This window comes from Oncorhynchus keta, chromosome 20 (assembly GCF_023373465.1).
Source record: "Oncorhynchus keta strain PuntledgeMale-10-30-2019 chromosome 20, Oket_V2, whole genome shotgun sequence".
NCBI classification, from domain to species: Eukaryota; Metazoa; Chordata; class Actinopteri; order Salmoniformes; family Salmonidae; genus Oncorhynchus; species Oncorhynchus keta.
The window spans coordinates 4,937,928-4,962,831 of NC_068440.1; the positions used below are offsets into that span (position 1 = coordinate 4,937,928).

At 43.6% G+C, this 24,904-nt stretch overlaps 1 protein-coding gene across 5 annotated transcripts; it reads left to right on the top strand.

The window, feature by feature from the left end:
• Window positions 1–12: 12 nt before the first annotated feature.
• LOC118399193 (histone-lysine N-methyltransferase EHMT2-like) lies at window positions 13–24,109 on the top strand. 5 transcript variants are annotated; one of them, XM_035795068.2, is made up of 27 exons: window positions 13–115; window positions 762–828; window positions 963–1,130; window positions 1,222–1,439; window positions 1,644–1,722; window positions 2,021–2,076; window positions 2,190–2,318; window positions 3,230–3,301; window positions 3,464–3,584; window positions 3,698–3,805; window positions 4,063–4,196; window positions 6,169–6,312; window positions 8,276–8,586; window positions 8,819–9,043; window positions 9,360–9,442; window positions 9,672–9,778; window positions 10,083–10,205; window positions 10,565–10,666; window positions 11,365–11,469; window positions 11,735–11,889; window positions 13,953–14,265; window positions 14,367–14,444; window positions 19,911–20,026; window positions 22,562–22,648; window positions 22,770–22,848; window positions 23,042–23,217; window positions 23,486–24,109. In XM_035795068.2, the coding sequence occupies exons 1-27, from the start codon at window positions 89–91 to the stop codon at window positions 23,664–23,666; spliced, it is 3,564 nt and encodes a 1,187-aa protein (XP_035650961.1). In that variant the 5' UTR covers window positions 13–88; the 3' UTR covers window positions 23,667–24,109. The 5 variants fall into 5 exon arrangements, with proteins under 5 accessions (XP_035650961.1, XP_035650962.1, XP_035650960.1 ...); XM_035795069.2 differs by having other exon boundaries at window positions 3,701–3,805; XM_035795067.2 differs by having other exon boundaries at window positions 2,024–2,076; window positions 4,060–4,196.
• Window positions 24,110–24,904: the final 795 nt, after the last annotated feature.

Genomic DNA, 24,904 nt, shown 5'->3' on the forward strand with positions numbered 1-24,904 from the left:
TCAGTCAGCTCCGCCAATCAGTGAACCAAGGGGCGGAGAAAGGACGTTTACGCACACCACGTAAAATACGTCAAATTTTATTGGAAACATGTCGGCATCTGAGAAAACGTCCAAGGTAAAGAAATATTAGCTTTATTTAGCTAACTAGCTAGTTTACAATGGCTATGGACTTTGCATATTTGCCAGTTATTCAATACCTTGAAGATGCATACCTGAAATGTGATCTTTACAAGCAATTTGTTGGTTGTTTTGCTAGCAAAGTCTTGTTCCTTGCATTCTGCTAGCATAAAGGCAGCCCTCCTTGAACAATTAGCTAGCTAGCCACATAGCTAGAAAAGGGCTCTGAAAGATTAGCTAAAGGGTCACAATTAAATATTAATCGCAAATATTCCTACATTTTGCAATGCGTTTTGTGGAGATTGAGTGTCCAACATTTGGTCCTAAAATGTTTCACATTCAACTTCAGTAGCCAGCTATTAGGCTCGTGCATACAATAGGAATAGTTTATTTTCTATGCGTGCGTGCATTTTCCAGTGTCACTCACTACAATGTCAACACAACCTCTGGAGGATATAGACAACACTTCTAACTATTGTGGATATTAAAATCTCGTTACGGTTGCATTAACTCATTCATTCATTCATTCAGTATATGATTTGGAATGTGATCTGCAACTTTTGCACATTAAATAAATTCAAAATTCTTCTTCATCTGCATGATATATGTGGCTCTGCTCTGGTATTTGGTTTTCCAAATGTTAGGAGTTGTCTGAAAGTGATGCATTGGAAACTGATCCTGAAGTGAGACTCTCAAGCCAGTCGGATGAAGGTATGGATGTACATTGAGAATGTATAGATTTAGACATATCTGACTATAATCATACATACAGACATATACACAACTTTTATAGAAACCCTGTTTATGCTGTGCATATTGATGCAGAGGCTTTGAATGTTTCCTAGGTGATGCAAGTACCGACACAGCAGTGGTTACCAAGGAGACCGAGCCCATGGGTGGGAGGCTGTCACAGGCGCTATTTCAGGAGATTCAGGGAGATGGTTCGAAAAACGGGGAGGAGAGCGAACGACTATCAACAACATCCTCTTCTGTGTCAGTCAGAACCCTTGCAGGTAAAGATTGTTCTCTTTGTCAGTTCTTTCTCTTTCTTCCTTCGTTTTCATAATTTGGTTTAATCTATTCCTTTGTTTATCCCCCCCACAGGACATGCAGCGAAGAGCCTTCCATCCACATCTTCCTCTTCAATCTCCTCCTCCACCTCCACTTCCTCTCCTTCTGGCAAAGCAAAGATGAGTGTTTTTGGTCCTGGAAGTAAAGCTCTCCTGCCACCTCCCTCATCCTCCTCTCCGCCTCCTGTCCCTGTCCAGACAGTAAAGATACACCGTGCTCGCAAGACTATGAACAGACCTCCCCCAACACAGGTGAGTCTTCTAAGACGATGGCTGGTAGTAGTGCTATATTTTTTAGGATAGCCACTTATACAGTGATATCAATCAAAAAAAGGCATATCTTATGTTTGAGTTAGTATGTTGAAAATCAGCGTATTTTACCATTCGGAAGTCATTTTATTCCTGTCACATTATCCCCTTCATGACCATCTGATCCATTGAGTTGTTGCGTTTCAGATGAGGTGCATCGAGTCACCAATCGTGCCAGTCAACCCCACAGACCCCACGACCAGCTTCGCGACAGACAGTGATACTGGTCAATGTTGAAATATTGCATACATTTAGATTGACTTGAATGAAAGATTTACCCATTTTGAATGTTATATCGTATTTGAGTGATGTTCTATTGATTCCCAGGGTCATTTCATGTGTATCCACCGTTTAAGCAGGCAGAAATATAGCCGGTACAATGTGTTTTTCCCCGAGAATCAGAGACGCACGAATGTAATAGAACATTTTAAAATGCGTGAATCTTTTTTTTTAGTGTTTGTATGTAAGATTACTTACTGTTGAGTTTGAATCCTGTCACGTTATTTTTGTCTCTTACTCGGCAGCAGCAAAAAGGAGAAGGTTGGTCCAGGCAGAAAGCGCTATAGGCACAGAGCAGAAGGTAAAGAATGGGCAGGGGTGTGTCAGTGCTTTGATAGAGAATGAAGATAATGGTTGCTTAATATGGGTCTCATGCTAAGATATTACGTTTTGTTTTTGTTACTTGAATTTCAGGCAGATCATGTACTCCGAGAGGCGGCGAGACGGCGTGACAGTTGGCTGGAGGATGCAGATGAGAACGAGTTTCTTCTCTGTAACCCCTATGCAAGAGATGACACGGACCCAGCCTTCTCCGACTGCAAGGTCCGAGGCTAATTAACGCTTTAACAGGCAGCTCAACCAGGCGAGGTCCTTTTGACAACCAATTTTAAACTAAGTGTAACATATTTATTTTGTTAGGCATGTTTTATCATCTCAACCAATGCCATTTAGTAAAATCGTGTGGTTTTCATTATCGGACTGCCATGTTTTTTGAAACACGCGTTCAAAGATGGTTGAAAACCAGGATGTAAACGTGAGCTAAACTGAACCTCATTTACATAATTTTTTGTACTAATTGTGTATAAAATGGGAAATTACAACATAAAATGTTATTTACCTCTAAAACATAAGTTAAGAATGATTAAATTACTATGTTTTTTTAAATTTATTTTTTACAATTTTAGGAACTCTTGAAAAATATGCTCTATTAAGCAGTTGAGTTGCCCATTTTAAAGGAATGATATTAAGTCAAAGCTTGTGACAATGGAAAGTGGATAAATATTGTTATGGGATTCACTGTCTGCCTGTTATCTTCAATATGTTTCAGAATATCATTCAGTACATGTAATTGTACTGGTACTCTAAACATATAAACTATAAATGCATACATTTACATGCATTCTAATATTCATATTTTGACACACAAATGTATTTTAATATTTGATATCAAGTCCTCATTTAACTAGGCCAATCTTCCACTTATAAGTAAATGAAGCAGACAATGTATCATTTTTGAGATTATTTAAACTTCTCTGCAAGTCATCCAAACACATATGGTCTATACTGAGGCTAAATATAGATACAGTATTTAGCAGAAAATGTTTTTCTGCTATTTTTCTCTTGGTGTACCAGTTAAAGGGTTATTGCTGAATAGCCACAGTTTTGAATAGATACAAGGAAACTGTATGTTGCTCTTTTTCCATATCTGTACCTTCCATTTTTTCCTATTGCAGTCTGAAGATGGTGGACTGGAGGAAAGGCTACATGAAAGAGATGCAGATGCATCTGGTAACATGTCAGATCATGTGAGTAGTTTTACTGGTCCTATGTCAGAGTTGGAAGCTACAATCATTTACCAGGCAGTTTTAGGCAACATGTGTTTCATAAGATTCACTTGCTGGAACATCATTTTTATTTGGTCAAAGCATTGTTCCTCTGCCGGTCAACCAAACCCTCTTTGTCCTCAGAGCTCAGAGTCGGACCCACAGAGGCAGGGCCAGAGGAACGAAGGGAGCAGTGATTCGCCATGGACTCGCCCAGGGCGAGGCAAAGGGAGAGAGAGAGCCGAAGGAGCAGAGGCAGGAAGAGGTGCGTGACAGGGAGATCTATTCATTTGTATAAATAGTCGTATCATCGCCACTATCATTATCATCACAGTGGCTATTTGATTGTAAATGATTAATGTTTGTTGTAACTTCCAGCAGTGTCGGCAGCAGCTACTTTTGGTGGATCCTGCGAGTACACAGAGGTTGCCTTGGGCTCCCTGGACATCGTGGCAACAGACAACCTAACACTCTCACCTCACCACGGTGGGTAGACTGTATTCGCACACAATACACAATCTGCAAGTCTTTATCAGTGGTCTCTCAGGGTCAAATCTTAGCTTGACGTATGCGTCCTGTAACTTTGACACAAATCTCTTATTAAGGTCTTGTGAACACATGATTTGCGTACATAACTAAAGCCACAATTTGGTTCTCAGTGAATAGCACTGATTATCTGCTACAGTGAGTTGGACCATATGACACCGATGAGGGAATGTCATGTCTGCATGTCTGTGTAGAAGGCAGTGACGCTGGGGAGACGGAGCGTCTGGAGGAGCTGCCTCTGTGTAGCTGCAGGATGGAGGCACCACGCGTAGACAGCGCCAGCAGACAGCCCAACAGACTCTGCATGGCCACAGAGAGCGTGAACGGAGAGGTTTGTGTGTGGCTATGCACTTGTAGACTCTGTGAAGCTGTGATTTCCCTAGGATTTTTATCAGCTGTGATGGCAAAGTCTGTGTGGAGGGGGGAGGGGGCTCCGACTGCACATAAATCAAATGTATTTCTATAGCCCTTCTAACATCAGCTGATATTTCAAAGTGCTATACAGAAACCCAGCCTAAAACCCCAAACAGCAAGCAATGCAGGTGTAGAAGCACGGTGGCTAGGAAAAACTCCAGAGAAAGGCCAAAACCTAGGAAGAAACCTAGAGAGGAACCAGGCTATGACTGGTGGCCAGTCCTCTTCTGGCTGTGCCGGGTGGAGATTATAACAGAACATGGCCAAGATCTTCAAATGTTCATAAATGACCAGCATGGTCAAATAATAATAATCACAGTAGTTGTCGAGGGTGCAGCAAGTCAGCACCTCAGGATTCAACCCACTCAAGTGACGCACCCCTCCTAGGGACGGCATGAAAGAGCACCAGTAAGCCAGTGACTCAGCCCCTGTAATAGGGTTAGGGGCAGAGAATCCCAGTGGAGAGAGGGGAACCGGCCAGGCAGAGACAACAAGGGCGGTTCGTTGCTCCAGAGCCTTTCCATTCACCTTCACACTCCTGGGCCAGACTACACTCAATCGTACGACCCACTGAAGAGATGAGTCTTCAGTAAAGACTTAAAGGTTGAGACCGAGTCTGCGTCTCTCACATGGGTAGGCAGACCATTCCATAAAAATGGAGCTCTATAGGAGAAAGCCCGGCCTCCAGCTGTTTGCTTAGAAATTCTAGGGACAATTGGGCGGCCTGCGTCTTGTGACCGTAGCGTACGTGTAGGTACAGTATGTATGGCAGGACCAAATCAGAAAGATGGGTAGGAGCAAGCCCATGTAATGCTTTGTAGGTTAGCAAGTAAAACCTTGAAATCAGCCCTTGCCTTAACAGGAAGCCAGTGTAGGGAGACTAGCACTGCAGTAATCTGATCACATTGTTTTTGGTTCTAGTCAGGATTCTAGCAGCTGTATTTAGCACCAACTGAAGTTTATTTAGTGCTTTATCCGGGTAGCCGGAAAGTAGAGCATTGCAGTAGTGTAACTTAGAAGTAACACAAGCATGGATTCATTTTTCTGCATCATTTTTGGACAGAAAGTTTCTGATTTTTGCAATGTTACGTAGATGGAAAAAAGCTGTCCTTGAAATGGTCTTGAAATGTTCTTCAAAAGAGAGATCAGGGTCCAGAGTAACGCCGAGGTCCTTCAGTTTTATTTGAGACGACTGTACAACCATCAAGATGAATTGTCAGATTCAACAGAAGATCTCTTTTGTTTCCTGGGACCTAGAACAAGCATCTCTGTTTTGTAGAAAGTTTGCAGCCATCCACTTCCTTATGTCTGAAACACAGTCTTCTCGCGAGGGCAATTTTGGGCTTCACCATGTTTCATTGAAATGTACAGCTGTGTGTCATCCGCATAGCAGCAAAGTTAACATTATGTTTTCAAATGACATCCCCAAGAGGTAAAACAATAGTGGTCCTAAAACAGAACCTTGAGGAACACTGAAATTTACAGTTGATTTGTCAATAGATACAAAATGTTGCTGTTTTAAAGTTTATTTCCTACAATTCTGAACATTTTATTATGGCTTATGCCGTGTTCTTATGCTATGTAAGTGACTCAAACGTTATAACAAAATCAATATCATGACATTTTTTTTAAATGTAGATTCTCCCTGACTGTCTAGTTTTTATTCTGGTGAATGTTAGTTCTCAAAGATTATATTATTAAAACATATATAGCTCCATTTATCTAATGTATCATATCTTTGGGTGTGGCGGTAATTTTTTGAGAGTCGCTGCAAAATGAATATAGGGGCAACACCGTAAGCTTTTCCATCTCATTTGGAATCAACATATGACTCACTATTTACTTCCCCATTAAATGTTTCACTTTCCTCTCCCTCTTGTCTTTCGCAGCTGGTGGGCTGTACCAATATCATTCAGAAGGGGGAGACCATGCGGCCGTCCAGTCGGGTTTCCCTCATTGTGCTGTGCGAAAACCATCGGTCACATATGGTCAAACATCACTGCTGCCCTGGATGTGGATACTTCTGTATCGCAGTAAGGTTTTGTGCCACTCCCACAATCAAACATACTATCTGATGTCAAAGAACTGGATAGGTGAAAAGAAATTCTGTGGGCTACACAAATTCATTTAGCAGGCAAGATTAGTTTATAATTCCCTGGAATTATATTATTTTATAGTATGAAGAATACAATTGAACAAAGCTGTGAAGGGGGTGCGCACATGCAGCTATTCTGTGTTGAGTGGTTAACAAAAAAATAGGTACTCTTATGCTTAATTTAGTTTTTAATGTAACTTTAGTTGTTCTACAAACGTTGGGCTATATATTTAGATTTTTTTAATACATTGTAAGGCTACATGATGAGACGCTAGGGCCTTAATGCACCCTAAAAAAATCCATGCCATTTGTGGCCCGGCGTGCTGCGTTGTGCCCTTCTCCCTGAGTGTACTGTGCAATCCGAAGCGCCTCTCACTCACATGGCTCTGTCACTGATCGGGTCTTTCTCACAGGCTACAAGTAAAGACCGACACATCGGGGACGCAACAGCGTGCGTCCTTATCCAATTCCAAAGTGCAAATTGAAGATATTTACTTTTTCAGCCAACAAGATGAGTAGGCCTAACGAACAGCAAAAGCACTAGCCTATGTCAATCTACTATCCCCCATAGTACAAAAGTTGACCTATTCTGTGCAAGAAATAAATATTCCAAACATAGTCTGGGACAGTTGTGGGATGCGATAGATCCCAAATGAATACAACCACTAGCATCAAAAAACCTTAATGCAATGTGACTTATGCAAAAGATCAGAGTGTTTAGCTTAAAATGTTGATAAACTATTAGGCTATTTCTTCACATTATAAGCGCAGCAATGTGCCCATGGTAGTAAGCTATAAGCGAGAATATTCCATTAGTGGAAGACTGCAAATGCAATTATACATGTAATGCTTTTATTATAAGGGTGCTTTTTATGGTGAAAATTATCTTCCCCAAACTTGAAACTCATGCACTGCTTATGTATGCCAGTTATGCTCTACACCCCTTGAAAAGCAGATTAATGTGCTTAATTTTCTGAAGTTATTTGGCCACTTTAGTTGTGATACAAATCTTATTAAAACATATAGCCTTATGGGCTAGGCTAAATGATGTGTGTGACAGTGATTTGAAAAAGTTGCAAAAAAGGCATTGTTTCTTATACCGGGCTTATACTTCACAAGTGATAATATATCATTCACAAGTGATGGGCTAATATTGTCACCCATCAGACTGTTCTTGATTTAATCTCGGCTTTACATATACTAAATAATATATGTGACATTTATTTATTTAGAATGGACCATTCTCATGTACCTGTATCAAAACCGGGGCAGTGGGAAAACATACATGTCATCTATGCACTTAAATAGCCAATGGAGGATGCTTTTCCTCGTGGTTTATTTTTTTTATGCCAGCCAGGTAGACCACACTTGTGGTTAATATGAGGAAAGTTGAGAAATAAACATAGTAGACCTAGCCTTGAGAAAACTGATGGGAACCTCCTCTTTTTAATAGAGGCCATCACTCTGTTTTCTCCTACAATTGCATAGCCTATAGAAATGCTGCGCAACATGAGCTCATGATTAGATTTGCGTCGATGTCAGAGTGATTAGAGGGACGATTGAGTGCGGAGTACCAGGCAGTAGACAAGTTTGGTAGGCTACTAATGAACAGCAGCAGCATTAGAGTTTGGAAAAGCCTAATTACCGTGACTAAGCGGCCATGTGTAATTTGACTGCCTTCATGACTCGTGACCGCCATTGTGGCAGTAATACGGTCACCGCAACAGCCCTAAGTAGACAACCTCCATATTGTATTCACCTTAGACCTAGCTTGTGTTTTCATCTGTAAAGATGGAGGGGAGACGGAGAGACCACTGCAGATACTTGAGATGCATTATAAGTCTGTCCGTGTACGGTATATGTTTGATGTGGCCTTACACCCCTCTCTCTGATTTTCCCAGGGCACCTTCCTAGAGTGCTGTCCGGACCAGCGCATCGCCCACCGCTTCCACCGGGGCTGTGTGACAGTGCTGGGGGCTGGAAGGGGCAGGGGCATGGGCACAGGCATGCTTTTCTGCCCCCACTGTGGCGAGGATGCCTCGGAGGCCCAAGAGGTCACCATCCCCCCCTCAGCATCCGTGGCCACTGTGGTCACCACTTCCGCCTCGTCCACCACCACACTGTCCCTCCCAGCCCCCATCCCCTCTGACCTCTCTCTGGTGGCCTCCACATGGCCGCTGAAGAACGGGAAGAGGCCGGTGGGTCCTATCAGGTGAGGAGAAAGGGGGAGATAAAGATATGTGAAATTACTAAGTGTTGGCTGGAGTGCAATAATTGGGTGGTTTTGCTCTGCTTGTTGTGTATTTGTGGATAATTGATTGATTTGAGCTTGTGCCTGTGAGTCTATTGTTTGATAACTCGTATGGAAATAATGGTTATTCACACCACCCTAATCATTGCAGCCTTTTTTTACTCCCTCTCTCTTTGTCTTCTTGATCTATCAGTGCGAGGATGCGTGGGGTGGTAAAGAGAGACCAGGATCAGCGCCCCCCCCAAGCTGCTCTGGCAGCAGGGACTGTCAACTCAGCCCCCCCAGGCGAGGGGGGAGTGGACAGTGTGGGACCCTCCCTCTGTCTGCCCAATGGGAAGCCAGTCTGTCCCAGTGCACTTCCCCCCGGGCCCAGTAGGGCGGCGCTGCAGAAAGCCATTCTCACCCAGGACACTGAGAAGTGAGACAGATTAATAATAGTCTAAGTCTTATAGAATAGAATTATCTGTTCCAAATCGATGATTGATGGGAATTGTTTACGGCTAGACTTGGGTCTTGTTTGAATGCTTTGAAAATACATCCATCTTTCCTGCTTTTGTTGAAATTCAAAATTTGCTGAACTGACTGAATTGTGGAAAGTTATGTAGGGGAAATGTATTTAATGGTGTTGGATCCAGTGATTATTCCAAGGAATAGGAATGAGGGAGAGATGCATTTTACACAGAGTTCTGATAGGAGCTGTTCTCATGTGGTGATTCTTGGTTGTGATTGGTCAGGAGGAAGAAGCTGAGGTTCCACCCCCGCCAGCTCTATCCAGCTGCCAAGCAGGGTGAGGTGCAGAGGGTTCTGCTCATGCTCAGTAAGTGTCATAAGGAGTCGTTTGTTCGTATTTTACTGTTAGATTAAATAGACATTCCTGATCTGAATGCATATTTTGTCTAAAGTGGCTTGCTCTCATCGCTCCTTCATCTGCTCTGGAAACACTTGTTGTCCACTGTTCTTTCACATAAATGAAGGAATGAGACGATATTGACCCCTACTGCTGCTAATAACCCCTGAACTCTACTTACTCTCTCTGTTTGGTTCAGTGGAGGGCATAGACCCAGCCTACCAGGCTGACTCCCAGAACAGACGCTGTGCTCTCCACGTTGCCGCCCAGAGAGGCTTGCTGGAGGTCTGCTACATGCTGGTGCAGGTGAACAACTTTTGCACTTCAATCAATACAACTGGGTAATATTCATTAGGCTCCAAACTGAAGAAAACCGACTGAATCGGGGAGGGACTACCTGAACTTGTCCAATAAGAAATGCTTGCTTACATTTTCTGTTGCGACTGTTTTGCTACGGTGTGCCCAAATAACTACAACCCTGCTCTTTATTTTTATGTTCAATGATAGAAGTGACTCCTTTTACTCTTATTCCCCCCAAAATGGATCAGTGTGTCACTCATACAGTTATTATTCACCAGAGTGCTCAAATAATTTTCTTGTCTATTTACAGGCAGGTGCTAAACTGGACATCCAAGACAAATCCATGAGGACCCCTCTCCTGGAGGCCATCGTCAACAACCATGTGGAGGTGACCAGGTACCTGGTCCAGAGTGGAGCCTGCGTCTATCACATTGTGAGTGCCTGGTAAACAGCCCCTACACCAAAGCTGGTCAGCTAACACAAATAGCGGCTCTAGTAACATGAGCCGTAAAGGATTTAAACCTGAAAGAATTTGATCATCACCTTGAGTCACCTCAGAAGTCAACAGTAGGATCTATTATAGAGTAACTGGAGCTAGGGCCTGTAGGTGGCATGTTAATACAATCTTGATTGCAATCAAATTCTCACCTTCTGACAATATTAAAATGTGAAGATTATCATTTTTTAAAATTCACCTCTCCTATTGGCTTTTCCTCTCTTTGCCCCCCCCCCTCTCCCTTTCCTCACTCTCTTTTCCTCTCCCCTCTCTTCTCCGCCTTCTCTGCTCTCCAGGAAGAAGATGGCTACACTGGTCTCCACCACGCTGCCAAACTGGGCAGTCTGGACATTGTCACCCTTTTGTTGGAGACGGGACAGGTGGACATCAACGCACAGGTGGGGAAGAGCGCGAGAGGAACACTTTTGGGCTCTAAGACAGGGTGGCAACAACCAACAAGTCAGTGTGTGTTTTATCAGTCTGTGACACTCTTTGTCGACTGCATACTTCACACTGCATCATGTCCAATGACCACATGGTCTGTTTTCTGAGAAGTGCTTTAACATTTTTTTGCTGCTAATTAAACATCTTTATTTTGATTGACTATGCATGCGCAGATGAAGATAATATAATTATCTTTATTTGATATTAAGTTGTAACCTTCTGTTTTATTTTTTATTATGATTTTTTTTACAAATCTATCCTTGTGTATATTATGTGGGTCTCTACAGTGTAGTACCCCTTCACTCTGCGTAGCACTAACACCCTCCTTTGTAGGTATAGTAATCATTCAATGTACTCAATAACAGATACTGTATCATGTGTCACTTGGCAATGCTTGTTACCTGTAGTTCTTAATTAGTCAGTATCATGTGTCACTTGGCAATGCTTGTTACCTGTAGTTCTTAATTAGTCAATAGACAGAGTTAACTATTACCACCAGAATAAACATGTATCTTTAATCTATCTTCCAGTCCCATGTATCATTTCTCGTTGTATTGAACCATAGCACTTGTGTTAGGCATTTGGCTTGAGTACCACTGTATAGTCCAGTCCCCTAACCCTCTTGAGTCAATGTGTTGTATTCCCCTCTCAGGATAGTGGAGGCTGGACTCCTATCATCTGGGCTGCAGAGCACAAGCACATCAAGGTCATCCGAGCACTGCTTCACAGGGGGGCTGACGTCACCCTCAAAGACAAGGTTAGGCTTTCTGTCCTGGTTATAACAACGTATGCCCATACAATGGCCAATCTGATTTTGAAGGAGGATGTGGAGGATTTATAGGCGCGGCAAGTCACAAATCCTTGAAACGACAGCATTTGCTTCTTCATACTTGGTTTATTGAAGGTAGAGGTCAATTTGTTTGTAAGTACTCCAATCCATACCTTTTCTTTCTATCCATTAATTTATTGTGATGCAAGTCCCTCTGGGATGATAAAAATAATCTTCTCGCTCTCTCTATTAGGAGATGAACGCGTGTCTCCACTGGGCGTCCTTCGCAGGCTGTGTGACGATAGCAGAGATGGTGCTGAACGCCGGCTGCCCGCTGTCTTCTGTCAACATGCACGGGGACACTCCCCTACACATCGCTTCCAGGGAGGGCTTCCTCGATTGTGTAACGTGAGTAGACCAATACCCTGTCAATCGCATCCATCGGTCACTCCTATGGCTGTTACGGTGACTGTATTACTGCCACGCTGGCGGTCACGAGTCATGATGCCAGTCAAATTCCATGTGACCGTTTAGTCACGGTAATTAAGCCTCCAAGCTCTGATGCTGCTGCTGGTCATTAGTAGCCTACCAAACTTGCTAACTGCCTGGTACTCAGCACTCTATTGTCCCTCTAATCACTCTGACATTAATGCAAATCACACATCACACTATCACTTGTGAATGATGACCAGTTTAAGGCAAACAGCTCATGCCTTTTTGGTAACTTTTTCAAATCATAGTTGCATACCTCTTGTAGCCTAGCCCATAGCCTATATTTGACTTTTTATAATAAAAGCATTACATGCTTAATTGCCTTTGCAATCACTTTTGATAATGGTGGTTTCCTGCTAATGGAACATTTGCGCTTATAGCCAACTGCTGTGTGCGCATTGCTGCGCTTATAATGTGATCGATCGCCTAATAGTTTATCAATTTATTATTTTTATTTTTCACCCCTTTTTTTTCTCCCCAATTTCGTGGTATCCAATTGGTAGTAGTTAGTCTTGTCTCATCGCTGCAACTCCCGTACGGACTCGGGAGAGACGACAGTCGAGAGCCATGCGTCCTCCAAAACACAACACAACCCAACCAAGCCGCACTGCTTCTTGACACAATGCCCATCCAACCCGGAAACACCGTACACCTGGCGACTGTGTCAGCGTGCACTGCGCCCGGCCCGCCACAGGAGTCGCTAGTGCGTGATGAGACAAGGATATCCCTGCCGGCCAAACCCTCTCTAACCTGGACGATGCTGGGCCAATTGTGCGCCGCCCCATGGGTCTCCCGGTCATGGCCGGCTGCGACAGAGCCTGGACTAACACAGAATCGTTAGTGGCACAGATAGCACTGCAGTGCCTTAGACCACTGCAATCAACATTTTAAGATCAACGTTCTCATCTGTTGGGTCAGGCTCAATGCTTAAAACAGTTTTTTTATGCTAGTGGTTGTATTCATTTGGGATCTATCGCATCCCACAACTGACCCCGGACTATGTTTAAAATATTTATTTATTGCACTGAATAGAATAGGTCAACTTTTGTACTATTGGTAATAGTAGGTTGACATGGGCTAGTGCTTTTGCTGTTTGTTAGGCCTTCTTTTTAGGGGGATGATAGCCATACAGCTGGGAAATTTGAGGCATTATCAAGTGCTTGTCAAATTGTGAGTGAGAGACTGATGAAGTGTGTACAGCCTACGCAAAAAACAAGGCAGAGCTCATGCCTTACATGTAACTAATGATGATTTGAAAAAAGTTGCATCATGCAGCCTTGGAATGTATTAAACATCAAAACATATAGGCCAACATTTGTATAACAACTAAAGTTACATATTTAACTCTAAATTAAGAATAGCCAGATCAGGGTCTAATGCAAGGATAACAGTGTATGCTATTCTGTTCTTCGGAAAAAAATAAATTTTCTTTAGACCTGTCTAAAATAAATATTTTTTAATTTTTTATTTTACCTTTAGGCAAGTCGGTTAAGAACAAATTCTTATTTACAGTGGGTTAACTGCCTTGTTCAGGGGCAGAATGACAGATTTTCACCTTGTCAGCTCGGGAATTTGAACTAAACTTTTCGGTTACTGGCCCAACGCTCTAACCACTAGGCTACCTGCCGATTTTAATTGTGATGGTGTCGGCTATATTACATGGATTTATTAGACTTTTTAATATATAGATGTTCGAAAGTTCTGCATCAGCTTGTAGGCTGTGTGTGGAAGCTAGGAGATGCTAAATGTGTTTTGTTAATTATTGGTCAATTACTGTGAGACCAGCAGTTATTTGCTTGACAATCACTGGCTGACTGCTACAGCCCGAGTCACTCCTATAGTCTGGTAATTTCGAATAGAAGGAATTTGATCTAAAGTCATTTGAGCATTTTGCGCCCATGATGGTTGTAAGGATATGGGAAGGGTAATCTGTGCCTAACGGCAACTTTAACACCTTTGTTTGCTTATTCCCTCTACAGGCTCTTCCTCTCTAGGGGGGCAGACATCGACATCATGAACAGGGAAGGGGACACCCCTCTTTCTCTGGCGCGTTCCGATTCGCCCGTCTGGGTGTCACTCCAGATAAACAGGAAGCTGCGGAGGGGGATAGCCAATCGTATGCTTCGTACAGAGAAGATCATCAGCAGTGACGTAGCCCAGGGGTATGAGAACGTGCCTATCCCCTGTGTGAACGCAGTTGATGATGAGGGATGTCCCTCAGACTACAAGTATGTTTCCGAGAACTGTGAGACTTCAGCCATGAACATCGACCGCAACATCACACACTTACAGGTACATACAGTAACAACACACACCTTTAGATGATACACATGATAATTATCATTGATCATACATGCATCTTGCCTTTCTATAAATCTGTGTCTGTCCCTCAGCACTGCAGCTGCACAGAGGACTGCTCCTCCAGCAACTGTCTGTGTGGTCAGCTCAGTATCCGCTGCTGGTACGACAAGGTTAGTGACAAATTATTTATTATATCTCCCACTTTATTTGGATATAAAAGTATTCAGCCATTCTAGCTGTGAACTTTGGTGTTAAAGTTGAATATTTGATTTAAGGAAACTGATAAGAACTAGAACCTTGTAAATATCCTGGGTTTTCAGAGAGAGTTTGCTCTCATTTCTCAAATTTCAGATATTATTGAACTGTGGATAGTTTGTTGAACTGTGGATCTGTCTCCGTCTGTACGCTCGTACATTAGTCACATGTGATATCTCAGACAGCACTGGCCTGACTTTGACGAAACTTTGAATGATGCGTCTTGCCACAGAGATCTGGAATTTACAAAATTACACTGATTGGCCAGATGGTGGGGCTATAACAAGAGATTGAAAATGCTAACTTTTAAAGGTCACGCCCCTTATTCTGTTTGAACTAAAGTCATTAAATTCAGTACATAGGTCCCTCTCCTCACAAGGAGCACATTTGCCTCGGGGACCCATATGGTCCGCCATGATAGATCTTCCCCCATTTTGAATTTTGTGAAAATTCTTAAACGCTACCCTTTATTTTTTATTTTTTTATTTCACCTTTATTTAACCAGGTAGGCTAGTTGAGAACAAGTTCTCATTTGCAACTGCGATCTGGCCAAGATAAAGCATAGCAGTGTGAACAGACAACACAGAGTTACACATGGAGTAAACAATTAGCAAGTCAATAACACAGTAGATGGGCAGTCTATATACAATGTGTGCAAAAGGCATGAGGAGGTAGGCGAATAATACAATTTTGCAGATTAACACTGGAGTGATAAATGATCAGATGGGCATGTACAGGTAGAGATATTGGTGTGCAAAAGAGCAGAAAAGTAAATAAATAAAAACAGTATAAAAACAGTATGGGAATGAGGTAGGTGAAAAAGGGTGAGCTATTTACCTATAGACTATGTACAGCTGCAGCGATCGGTTAGCTGCTCGGATAGCTGATGTTTGAAGTTGGTGAGGGAGATAAAAGTCTCAACTTCAGCGATTTTTGCAATTCGTTCCAGTCACAGGCAGCAGAGTACTGGAACGAAAGGCGGCCAAATGAGGTGTTGGCTTTAGGGATGATCAGTGAGATACACCTGCTGGAGCGCGTGCTACGGATGGGTGTTGCCATCGTGACCAGTGAACTGAGATAAGGCGGAGCTTTACCTAGCATGGACTTGTAAATGACCTGGAGCCAGTGGGTCTGGCGACGAATATGTAGTGAGGGCCAGCCGACTAGAGCATACAAGTCGCAGTGGTATAAGGTGCTTTAGTGACAAACGGATGGCACTGTGATAGACTGCATCCAGTTTGCTGAGTAGAGTGTTGGAAGCCATTTTGTAGATGACATCGCCGAAGTCGAGGATCGGTAGGATAGTCAGTTTTATTAGGGTAAGCTTGGCAGCGTGAGTGAAGGAGGCTTTGTTGCGGAATAGAAAGCCGACTCTGGATTTGATTTTTGATTGGAGATGTTTGATGTGAGTCTGGAAGGAGAGTTTGCAGTCTAGCCAGACACCTAGGTACTTATAGATGTCCACATATTCAAGGTTGGAACCATCCAGGTGGTGATGCTAGTCGGGCATGCGGGTGCAGGCAGCGATCGGTTGAAAAGCATGCATTTGGTTTTACTCGCGTTTAAGAGCAGTTGGAGGCCACGGAAGGAGTGCTGTATGGCATTGAAGCTCGTTTGGAGGTTTGATAGCACAGTGTCCAATGACGGGCCGAAAGTATATAGAATGGTGTCGTCTGCGTAGAGGTGGATCAGGGAATCGCCCGCAGCAAGAGCAACATCATTGATATATACAGAGAAAAGAGTCGGCCCGAGAATTGAACCCTGTGGCACCCCATAGAGACTGCCAGAGGACCGGACAGCATGCCCTCTGATTTGACACACTGAACTCTGTCTGCAAAGTAATTGGTGAACCAGGCAAGGCAGTCATCCGAAAAACCGAGGCTGTTGAGTCTGCCGATAAGAATTTGGTGATTGACAGAGTCGAAAGCCTGGCGGGTCGATGAAGACTGCTGCACAGTACTGTCTTTTATCGATGGCGGTTATGATATCATTTAGTACCTTGAGAGTGGCTGAGGTGCACCCGTGACCGGCTCGGAAACCAGATTGCACAGCGGAGAAGGTACGGTGGGATTCGAGATGGTCAGTGACCTGTTTGTTGACTTGGCTTTTCGAAGACCTTAGATAGGCAGGGCAGGATGGATATAGGTCTATAGCAGTTTGGGTCCAGGGTGTCTCCTCCTTTGAAGAGGGGGATGACTGCGGCAGCTTTCAATCCTTGGGGATCTCAGACGATATGAAAGAGAGGTTGAACAGGCTGGTAATAGGGGTTGCGACAATGGCGGCAGATAGTTTCAGAAATAGCGGGTCCAGATTGTCAAGCCCAGCTGATTTGTACGGGTCCAGGTTTTGCAGCTCTTTCAGAACATCTGCTATCTGGATTTGGGTAAAGGAGAACCTGGAGAGGCTTGGGTGAGGAACTACGGGGGCGGAGCTGTTGGCCGAGGTTGGAGTAGCCAGGCGGAAGGCATGGCCAGCCGTTGAGAAGTGCTTATTGAAGTTTTCGATAATCATGGATTTATCGGTGGAGACCGTGTTTCCTAGCCTCAGTGCAGTGGGCAGCTGGGAGGAGGTGCTCTTGTTCTCCATGGACTTCACAGTGTCCCAGAACTTTTTGGAGTTGGAGCTACAGGATGCAAACTTTTGCCTGAAGAAGCTGGCCTTAGCTTTCCTGACTGACTGCGTGTATTGGTTCCTGACTTCCCTGAACAGTTGCATATCACGGGGCTATTCGATGCTATTGCAGTCCGCCACAGGATGTTTTTGTGCTGGTCGAGGGCAGTCAGGTCTGGAGTGAACCAAGGGCTGTATCTGTTCTTGGTTCTGCATTTTTGAACGGAGCATGCTTATCCAAAATGGTGAGGAAGTTACTTTTAAAGAATGACCAGGCATCCTCAACTGACGGGATGAGGTCAATGTCCTTCCAGGATACACGGGCCAGGTCGATTAGAAAGGCCTGCTCACAGAAGTGTTTTAGGGAGCGTTTGACAGTGATGAGGGTGGTCGTTTGACTGCGGCTCCGTGGCGGATACAGGCGATGAGGCAGTGATCGCTGAGATCCTGGTTGAAGACAGCGGAGGTATATTTGGAGGGCCAGTTGGTCAGGATGACGTCTATGAGGGTGCCCTTGTTTACAGAGTTAGGGTTGTACCTGGTGGGTTCCTTGATGATTTGCGTGAGATTGAGGGCATCTAGCTTAGATTGTAGGACTGCCGGGGCCTTCTGGCACTGAATGACCGATCTGCACGAAACTTGATACACTACATGACCAAAAGTATGTGGACATATGCTCGTCGAAAATCTCATTCCAAAATCATGGGCGTTCATGTAGAGTTGGTCCCCCTTTTCTGCTGTAACAGCCTCCCCTCTTCTGGGAAGGCTTTCCACTAGATGTTGGAACATTGCTGTGGGGAATCTCTTCCATTCATCCACGAGCATTAGTGAGGTCAGGCACTGATGTTGGGCGATTAGGCTTGGCTTGCAGTCGGCGTTCCAATTCATCCTAAAAGTGTTCGATGGTGTTGAGGTCAGGGCTCTGTGCAGGCCAGTCAAGTTCTTCCATATCGATCGCGACAAACCATTTCTGTATGGACCTCGCTTCGTGCACTGGGGCATTGTCATGCTGAAACAGGAAAGGGCCTTCCCCAAACTTTTGCCACAAAGTTGCAAGCACAGATTCATCTGAAATGTCATTGTATGCTGTAGCGTTAAGATTTCCCTTCAATGGAACCAAGGGGCCTCGCCCGAACCATGAAAAACAGCCGTGACCATTATTCCTCCTCCACCAAACTTTACAGTTGGCACTATGTATTGGAGCAGGTAGCGTTCTCCTGGCATCTGCCAAATCCAGATGCGTCCATCAGACTTCCAAATGGTGAAACGTGATCCATCACTCCAGAGATCACGTTTCCACTGCTTCAGAGTCCAATGGTGGCGAGCTTTACACAACTCCAGACGACAATTGGCATTGTGCATGATCTTAGGCTTGTGTGTGGCTGCTCAGCTATGGAAACCCATTTCATGAAGCTGACGACGAATAGTTATTGTGCAGATGTTGCTTCCAGAGGCAGCTTGGAACTTGCTAGTGAGTGTAGTAACCGAGGACAGATTACTTTTACATCCTACGCACTTCAGCACTCGGCGGTCCCGTTCTGGCCTGTGTGGCCTAGCACTTTGCGGCTTAGCCATTGTTGGTCCAAGACGCTTCCACTTCACAATAACAGCACTTACAGTTGACCGGGACAGCTCTAGCAGGGCAGAAATTTGACAAACTCACTTGTTGGAAAGGTGGCAGTGCCATGTTGGAAGTCACTGAACTCTTCAGTAAGGCCGTTCTTCTGCCAATGTTTGTCTATGGAGATTGCATGTTGGTGTGCTCGATTTTATACAGCTGTCAGCAACAGGGCTGGCTGAAATGGCTGAATCCACTAATTGGATGGGGTGTCCACATACACTATATATACAAAAGTATATGAGTACCTAAAACAACATGGTTGCTATGGACCAATAAACATTCACATGAGCGTGGCCTGGCACACAAATGCATTTAAATCACTCATAAGATATTTGTATTGTAACACAATTTAGTATAAGTTGCGAACACTGTCAACATGTGCACGAGCATTCATATAGACCACATGGTGGCTCTTTAACGGACACATGTTTCTCTCTTGACCTGTTTGACTCAGTGCTGAAATTAATTTGTGTCACATGCTCAGGGTTATGAGTCTAGCTAACCCACGTGATGTTTCAGACACCACTTTATTTTTTAACAGAACTTGGGTGAATGATGTGTCTTGCCATAGACATCTGGCATTTACAAAACTACACTGATTGGCCCAAGGGGGGAACTGCATTATTTGTGGGGGACTACATGCTTACTGTTTACTGTTGCCTTTTTTGATCATGGTTAGTGATACACCCAGCAGTCATACGAGACAGAATTTACTTTCCAAGCGGTCACCAAGCCATCTCTCGAAAGACTGGCAAGGTAATTTGGGTGGGGCTCTGTCCTTTTTGTCTTTAGTTTATTTCTAATTTCACGATGGAAGGCTAAAACATCATTTTTGTCCCCTACAATAATCGTTGGGGGGACTATGGATCTGTCTCCGTACGTACGGTAGTCACACACCAATATCTGACACCACTGGCCTGATTTTGACAAACATGGGTGAATGATGTGTCTTGCCATAGAGATCTGGCATTTATAAAATTGCACTGAGATGCCCAAGTGGGGCGCGAGAGTGAGCTTAATTTGTTTTCACTAATTGTCCCGAGGGGGGACACTACCATTTGTGGGGGACATGTTTATAGTTGTTTTTAAGTCTCGAGTTCGTCAGGTGAAAGACAAACATAAGATACTATGTGTTTTCTGTGTTTACCAGGACCACCGGTTGCTCCAGGAGTTCAATAAGATCGAACCGCCTCTCATATTTGAATGTAACCTGGCTTGCTCCTGCTACCGCACCTGCAAGAACAGAGTGGTGCAGGCGGGCATCAAGTAAGAGCTGTTACTACACCACTGTACACTTTGAAATCAAATTAGAACTATTTTAGATACAGTGCCTTCAGAAATTATTCACACCTCGTGACTTATTCCACATTTTGTTGTTACAGCCGGGATTCAAAATGGATTAAATATTTTTTTTTTCTCACCAATGTACACACACTACCCCATCATTGAAAATGAAATACGGTTATCTAATTTACATAAGTATTCACACCCCTGAATTTGGCAGCGATTACAGCTGTGAGTCTTTCTTGGTAAGTAGGAGCTTTTCACACCTGGATTGTACATTTGCCCATTTATTCTTTTCAAAGTTCTTCAAGCTCTGGTGATTACAACTTTTAATCGTCTTTGGTATGTCTATCAGCTTGGCACATCTGGATTTGTAGATTTTCTCCCATTCTTCCTTGCAGAATTTCTCAAGCTCTGTTAAATTAGATGGGGAGTGGCGCAGCGTTCTAAGGCACTGGCATTACAGTGCCAGAGGCGTTACTACAGAACTGGTTTCATTACCGGGCTGTGCCACAACTGGCTGTGGCCGGGAGTCCCATAGGATGGCGGACAATTGGCCCAGCGTCATCCGGATTAGGGGAGGATTTAGTCGGTGGGGCTTTACTTGGCTCATCACGCTCTATCGACTGCTTGTGGTGGGCCAGGTGCCTGTGGGCTGACCTCGGTCGCCAGTTGAATGGTGTTTCCGCCGACACATTGTTGCGGCTGGCTTCCGGGTTAAGCTGGCGGGTGTTAAGGAGTGCGGTGAGGCGGGTCATATTTCGGAGAACACATGACTCCACCTTCACCTCTGCCGAGCCTGTTGGGGAGTTGCAGCGGTCAGACGAAATATAATAAATAAAATTAAAAACATTTGACGGGGAGTGGCGGTGAACAGCAATCTTCAAGTCTTTCCACAGATTTTCAATGGGATTCAAGTCTGGGCTTTGGCAGGGCAACTCAAGGACTTTCTTGTTCCGATGCAATTGCAGTGTTTCTTTGGCTTTATGGTTGGGGTTCCTGTTGGAATGTAGATCTTTGCTCAAGTCGAATGTCATTTGTACTCTGAAGCAGGTTCTCATCAAGGATTTGGCTCCATTCATTGTTCCCTCTCTCCTTACCAGTCTCCAAGTCCCTTCTGCTGAAAAGCATCCCCATAGCATGATGATGCCACCACCATGCTTCACAGTAGGGATGGTGTTAGACGGGTGATGAGCTGTGCCTGGTTTTCTACAGACATGGCGCTTTGTGACAAAAGTTAGATTTGTCTCATCAGATCACAGAATCTTTTGCCTTATGATCTGAGTCGTTCACGTGCCTTTTTGCAAACTCCAGGTGTGCTGTCGTGTGCCTTTTCTCAGGAGTGGCTTCCGTTTGGTCACTCTCCCGTAAAGCCAAGATTGGGGAAGTGCTGTAGAGAACTCTGTAGTTCTGTCAGTGGTCACCTCTCTGACCAAGGTACTTCTTGCCCGGTTGCTCAGTTTGATCGGACGGCCAGCTCTAGGCAGAGCCTGGGTCGTTCCATATTTTTTCTATTTCCCAATGATGGAGACCTCTGTGCTCTTGGAAACGTTAAACTCTCTTTAAAGAATTGTGATGAGACAGGGTTATATGTCTTGGAGATCTACGGCCAGTTCCTTGGACTTCATGGTATAGTTTTTTGTATAGATAGGTAATGTTTCTAAATCGGGTCCAAAAAAATCAATTGGCCACAGGTGTACTCCAATCAAGTTGTAGTGACATCTCAAGGATGATCTAAGGAAATTGGATGCACCTGAGCTCAGTTTTGAGTGTCATGGCAAAGGGGTGTGTGAATACTTTTGTAAATTAGATATTTCTATAATTTAATACATTTTCAAAATATCTCTGAACCTGTTTTCACTAAAGGGGTCATTAAAGGGTATTGTGTGACGATGGGTGAGGGGGAATAAAACTTTTTTTTTATCCATTTTGAATTCCGGATGTAACAACATGTGAAATAAGTCAAGGGGTCTGAATACTTTCTGAAGGCACTATGACTACCCTCATCTCTTACTCAAACACTTTTTTTTTGGTTTATCTCTGCAGACCTTATGAAAGGGTTTCACAAACGCTGCCCTGGGGACCCCAAGGGGGGCAAGTTTTGTTTTTTGCCCTAGCACTATACAGCTGTTTTTTTTTAAATAACCAACTAATCATCAAGCTTTGATTTATTTGAATCAGCGGTGTAATGCTAGGGCAAAACTAAACGTGCACCCCTTCGGGTCCCCTGCACTGAGTTTGGGTAATGCTGCTTCATGACATTGTCTGCTGTTGTGGTCGGCATTTACATTGTCCTGTGTAGCTCAGTTTGTACGGCATGATGCATTCAATGCCTGGGTTGTGAGTTCGATTCCCACAGGGGTCCAGTGTGAAAATGTATGCGCACTCTGGTATGAAAAATGTAAGCACTTTCTACTGTCAGTCACTCTGGATAAGAGTGTCTGCTAAATGACTTGAATGTTAATCTTACTGTCTGGGTCCTGGTAAAATCTCACTTGTACACTTTCTCGGTCTTAGGGTGCGTCTCCAGTTGTACCGAACAGAGAAGATGGGATGGGGAGTTCGGGCTCTACAGGACATTCCCCAAGGCAGCTTCATCTGCGAGTAAGTGCGTGTATGGTTATTTAATTAAAGGAAATGAGTATGATTAGCCAATCTAATGTGTCTTGCCAGTTCTATCAATTAGTTAATTGTCTTGTTGGAAGTAACATTTCTCTCCACACAGATATGTAGGAGAACTGATCTCTGATGCAGAGGCAGATGTAAGGGAAGATGACTCCTACCTCTTTGACCTGGACAACAAGGTACCTCATCTGTTTTTTCTCCCATAGGGATTACACATAAAAAAAATAAAAACATGAAATTGTATTTATCACATGCACTGAATACAACAGGTTTTGATTTACTGTCATTTAGACACAGAAGTTTAAACAGACCACTGATTTACCAATGCAACTAAGTACATCACCATCCCTCTCTCTCTCCTTCCCTCTAAAGGACGGGGAGGTGTACTGCATCGATGCCCGTTACTACGGTAACATCAGCCGCTTCATCAACCATCTGTGCGACCCCAACATCATCCCAGTGCGGGTGTTCATGCTGCACCAGGACCTGCGCTTCCCCCGCATCGCCTTCTTCAGCTCCCGAGACATACTGACGGGACAGGAGCTTGGGTGAGAGGATTCACCCCCACACACTTTGGATCTGAGCCACAGACACAAAATGGACGCCCAGTGGAGTGGTGTTGATGCTGCCTTAGGAAAGCAGAGTGGAACATGATTTGGCACTACTTTTTCAGTAACCGTAGCATCTATTCCATGTATCACTTCTCTTGCACCAGAAATAAAATTGTCTGAGTATATTGTTTATTCCACTGATTTATGATATTGACGTACATTGATTAAATTCTCAGCCTAGAATTACAATGTTCTGTTTGCACAGGTTTGATTATGGAGACCGCTTCTGGGACATCAAGAGTAAATACTTCACCTGCCAGTGTGGATCAGAGAAATGCAAACACTCAGCGGAGGCCATCGCCTTGGAGCAGAGCAGGCTCGCTCGACTGGAGACCTGCCCAGAATTGGATACTGACCCTGGGCTTGCCATGCTAGGAAACTTCTAGGCTTCCCCTGCGGCTTGGTGCATGTATTTCTCTGTTTCTACACTCACTCTTACATTTCGTATGAATTTGTGCCGTTATTGTTTGTGTGGTAATCAAGCCTTGACTTTGTCCACGTATCTGATATAAATGACTGATAAAGGTGTCTTCTGTGTAAGACCCATACATACAGTATTTTTTTAAACTATAATATTGCTATGCCTCTTTGCCATGAGACATCAGTGGCACTACAGCATGCTATGAAATGCCAGTTACGCTCACCACATGCTGTGCCAAATACATACTGAACAATTCATTTCACAGTACTCTACCATGATACTGTCTACTTGTTAAGTAATTGAAAAAGTTACCGACAGCTGACTTCCGAGTAGTATTGAAGTCTGCTTTTATACAAAATGTACGTTGTTTTGTCATTTAATACAATTTATTAAACTTTTACAAATGGATCCACTGTCATGTTTCAGCAGGGTTGCTTTTCCTACAACTCAATGAATATCAAGCAGCCCAGACACACCAGAGAATGTGGTTCCAATTTTGGCATAGATTGCTAAAAAGTTTTAGTGATTTAATATAACATTCCATTTGTGTCTTTTTTGAGTTTGAACCTTAATCTGGTCTTTGACAGAGTTCTTGGGACTTGTTGAATAGTTAACTATTCAACCATGCTTTCCTTCCCCAGGCCCAATTCATGGTTATTGCTATCTTCTACAACTCACGATGGGAAAGGGAGCATGAGCTCTGCTTTTATAACATATTCAGTAATTCTGACAGAAAAAGAAGGCTGTCAAATTGACTTATGTTAATCACTATCTGGTTGGGTTGTGCCAGGTTTCATGTTGTGAACTGAAGAACATGGGTGAGACATTAAACATTTCCAAAGCAATAAGGAATGGCTCTTTGTGTGATGATAGGAAAAGTCACTCCCTCAAATCTAAATAAAATGTTTTTGTACAGTGGCAAGAAATGTGAACCCTTTGGAATTACTTGGACTTCCTCATTGTCTGTTGTGACTTACAATTTGATCTGATCTTAATCTATGACCATTCAGTCTGCTTAAACTAATAACACACCTTGTGAACATTCAGTGTAGTGTGGGAAAAGTATGTGAACCCTTGGTTTTAATAACTGGTTGACCCTACTTTGGCAGCAATAACCTCAACCAAATGTTTTCTGTAGTTGTGGATCAGACCTGCACAATGGTCAGGAGGAATTTTGGACCATTCCTCTCTGTAAAACTTCAA

Bases quoted from the DNA above. Each gene is read 5' to 3' on its own strand.
- LOC118399193 (XM_035795064.2), top strand. From the start codon at position 89: ATGTCGGCATCTGAGAAAACGTCCAAG. The intron at 829-962 runs GTATGGATGTAC...AATGTTTCCTAG, and splicing joins CTCAAGCCAGTCGGATGAAG to GTGATGCAAGTACCGACACA. The intron at 14,266-14,366 runs GTACATACAGTA...TCTGTCCCTCAG, and splicing joins GCAACATCACACACTTACAG to CACTGCAGCTGCACAGAGGA.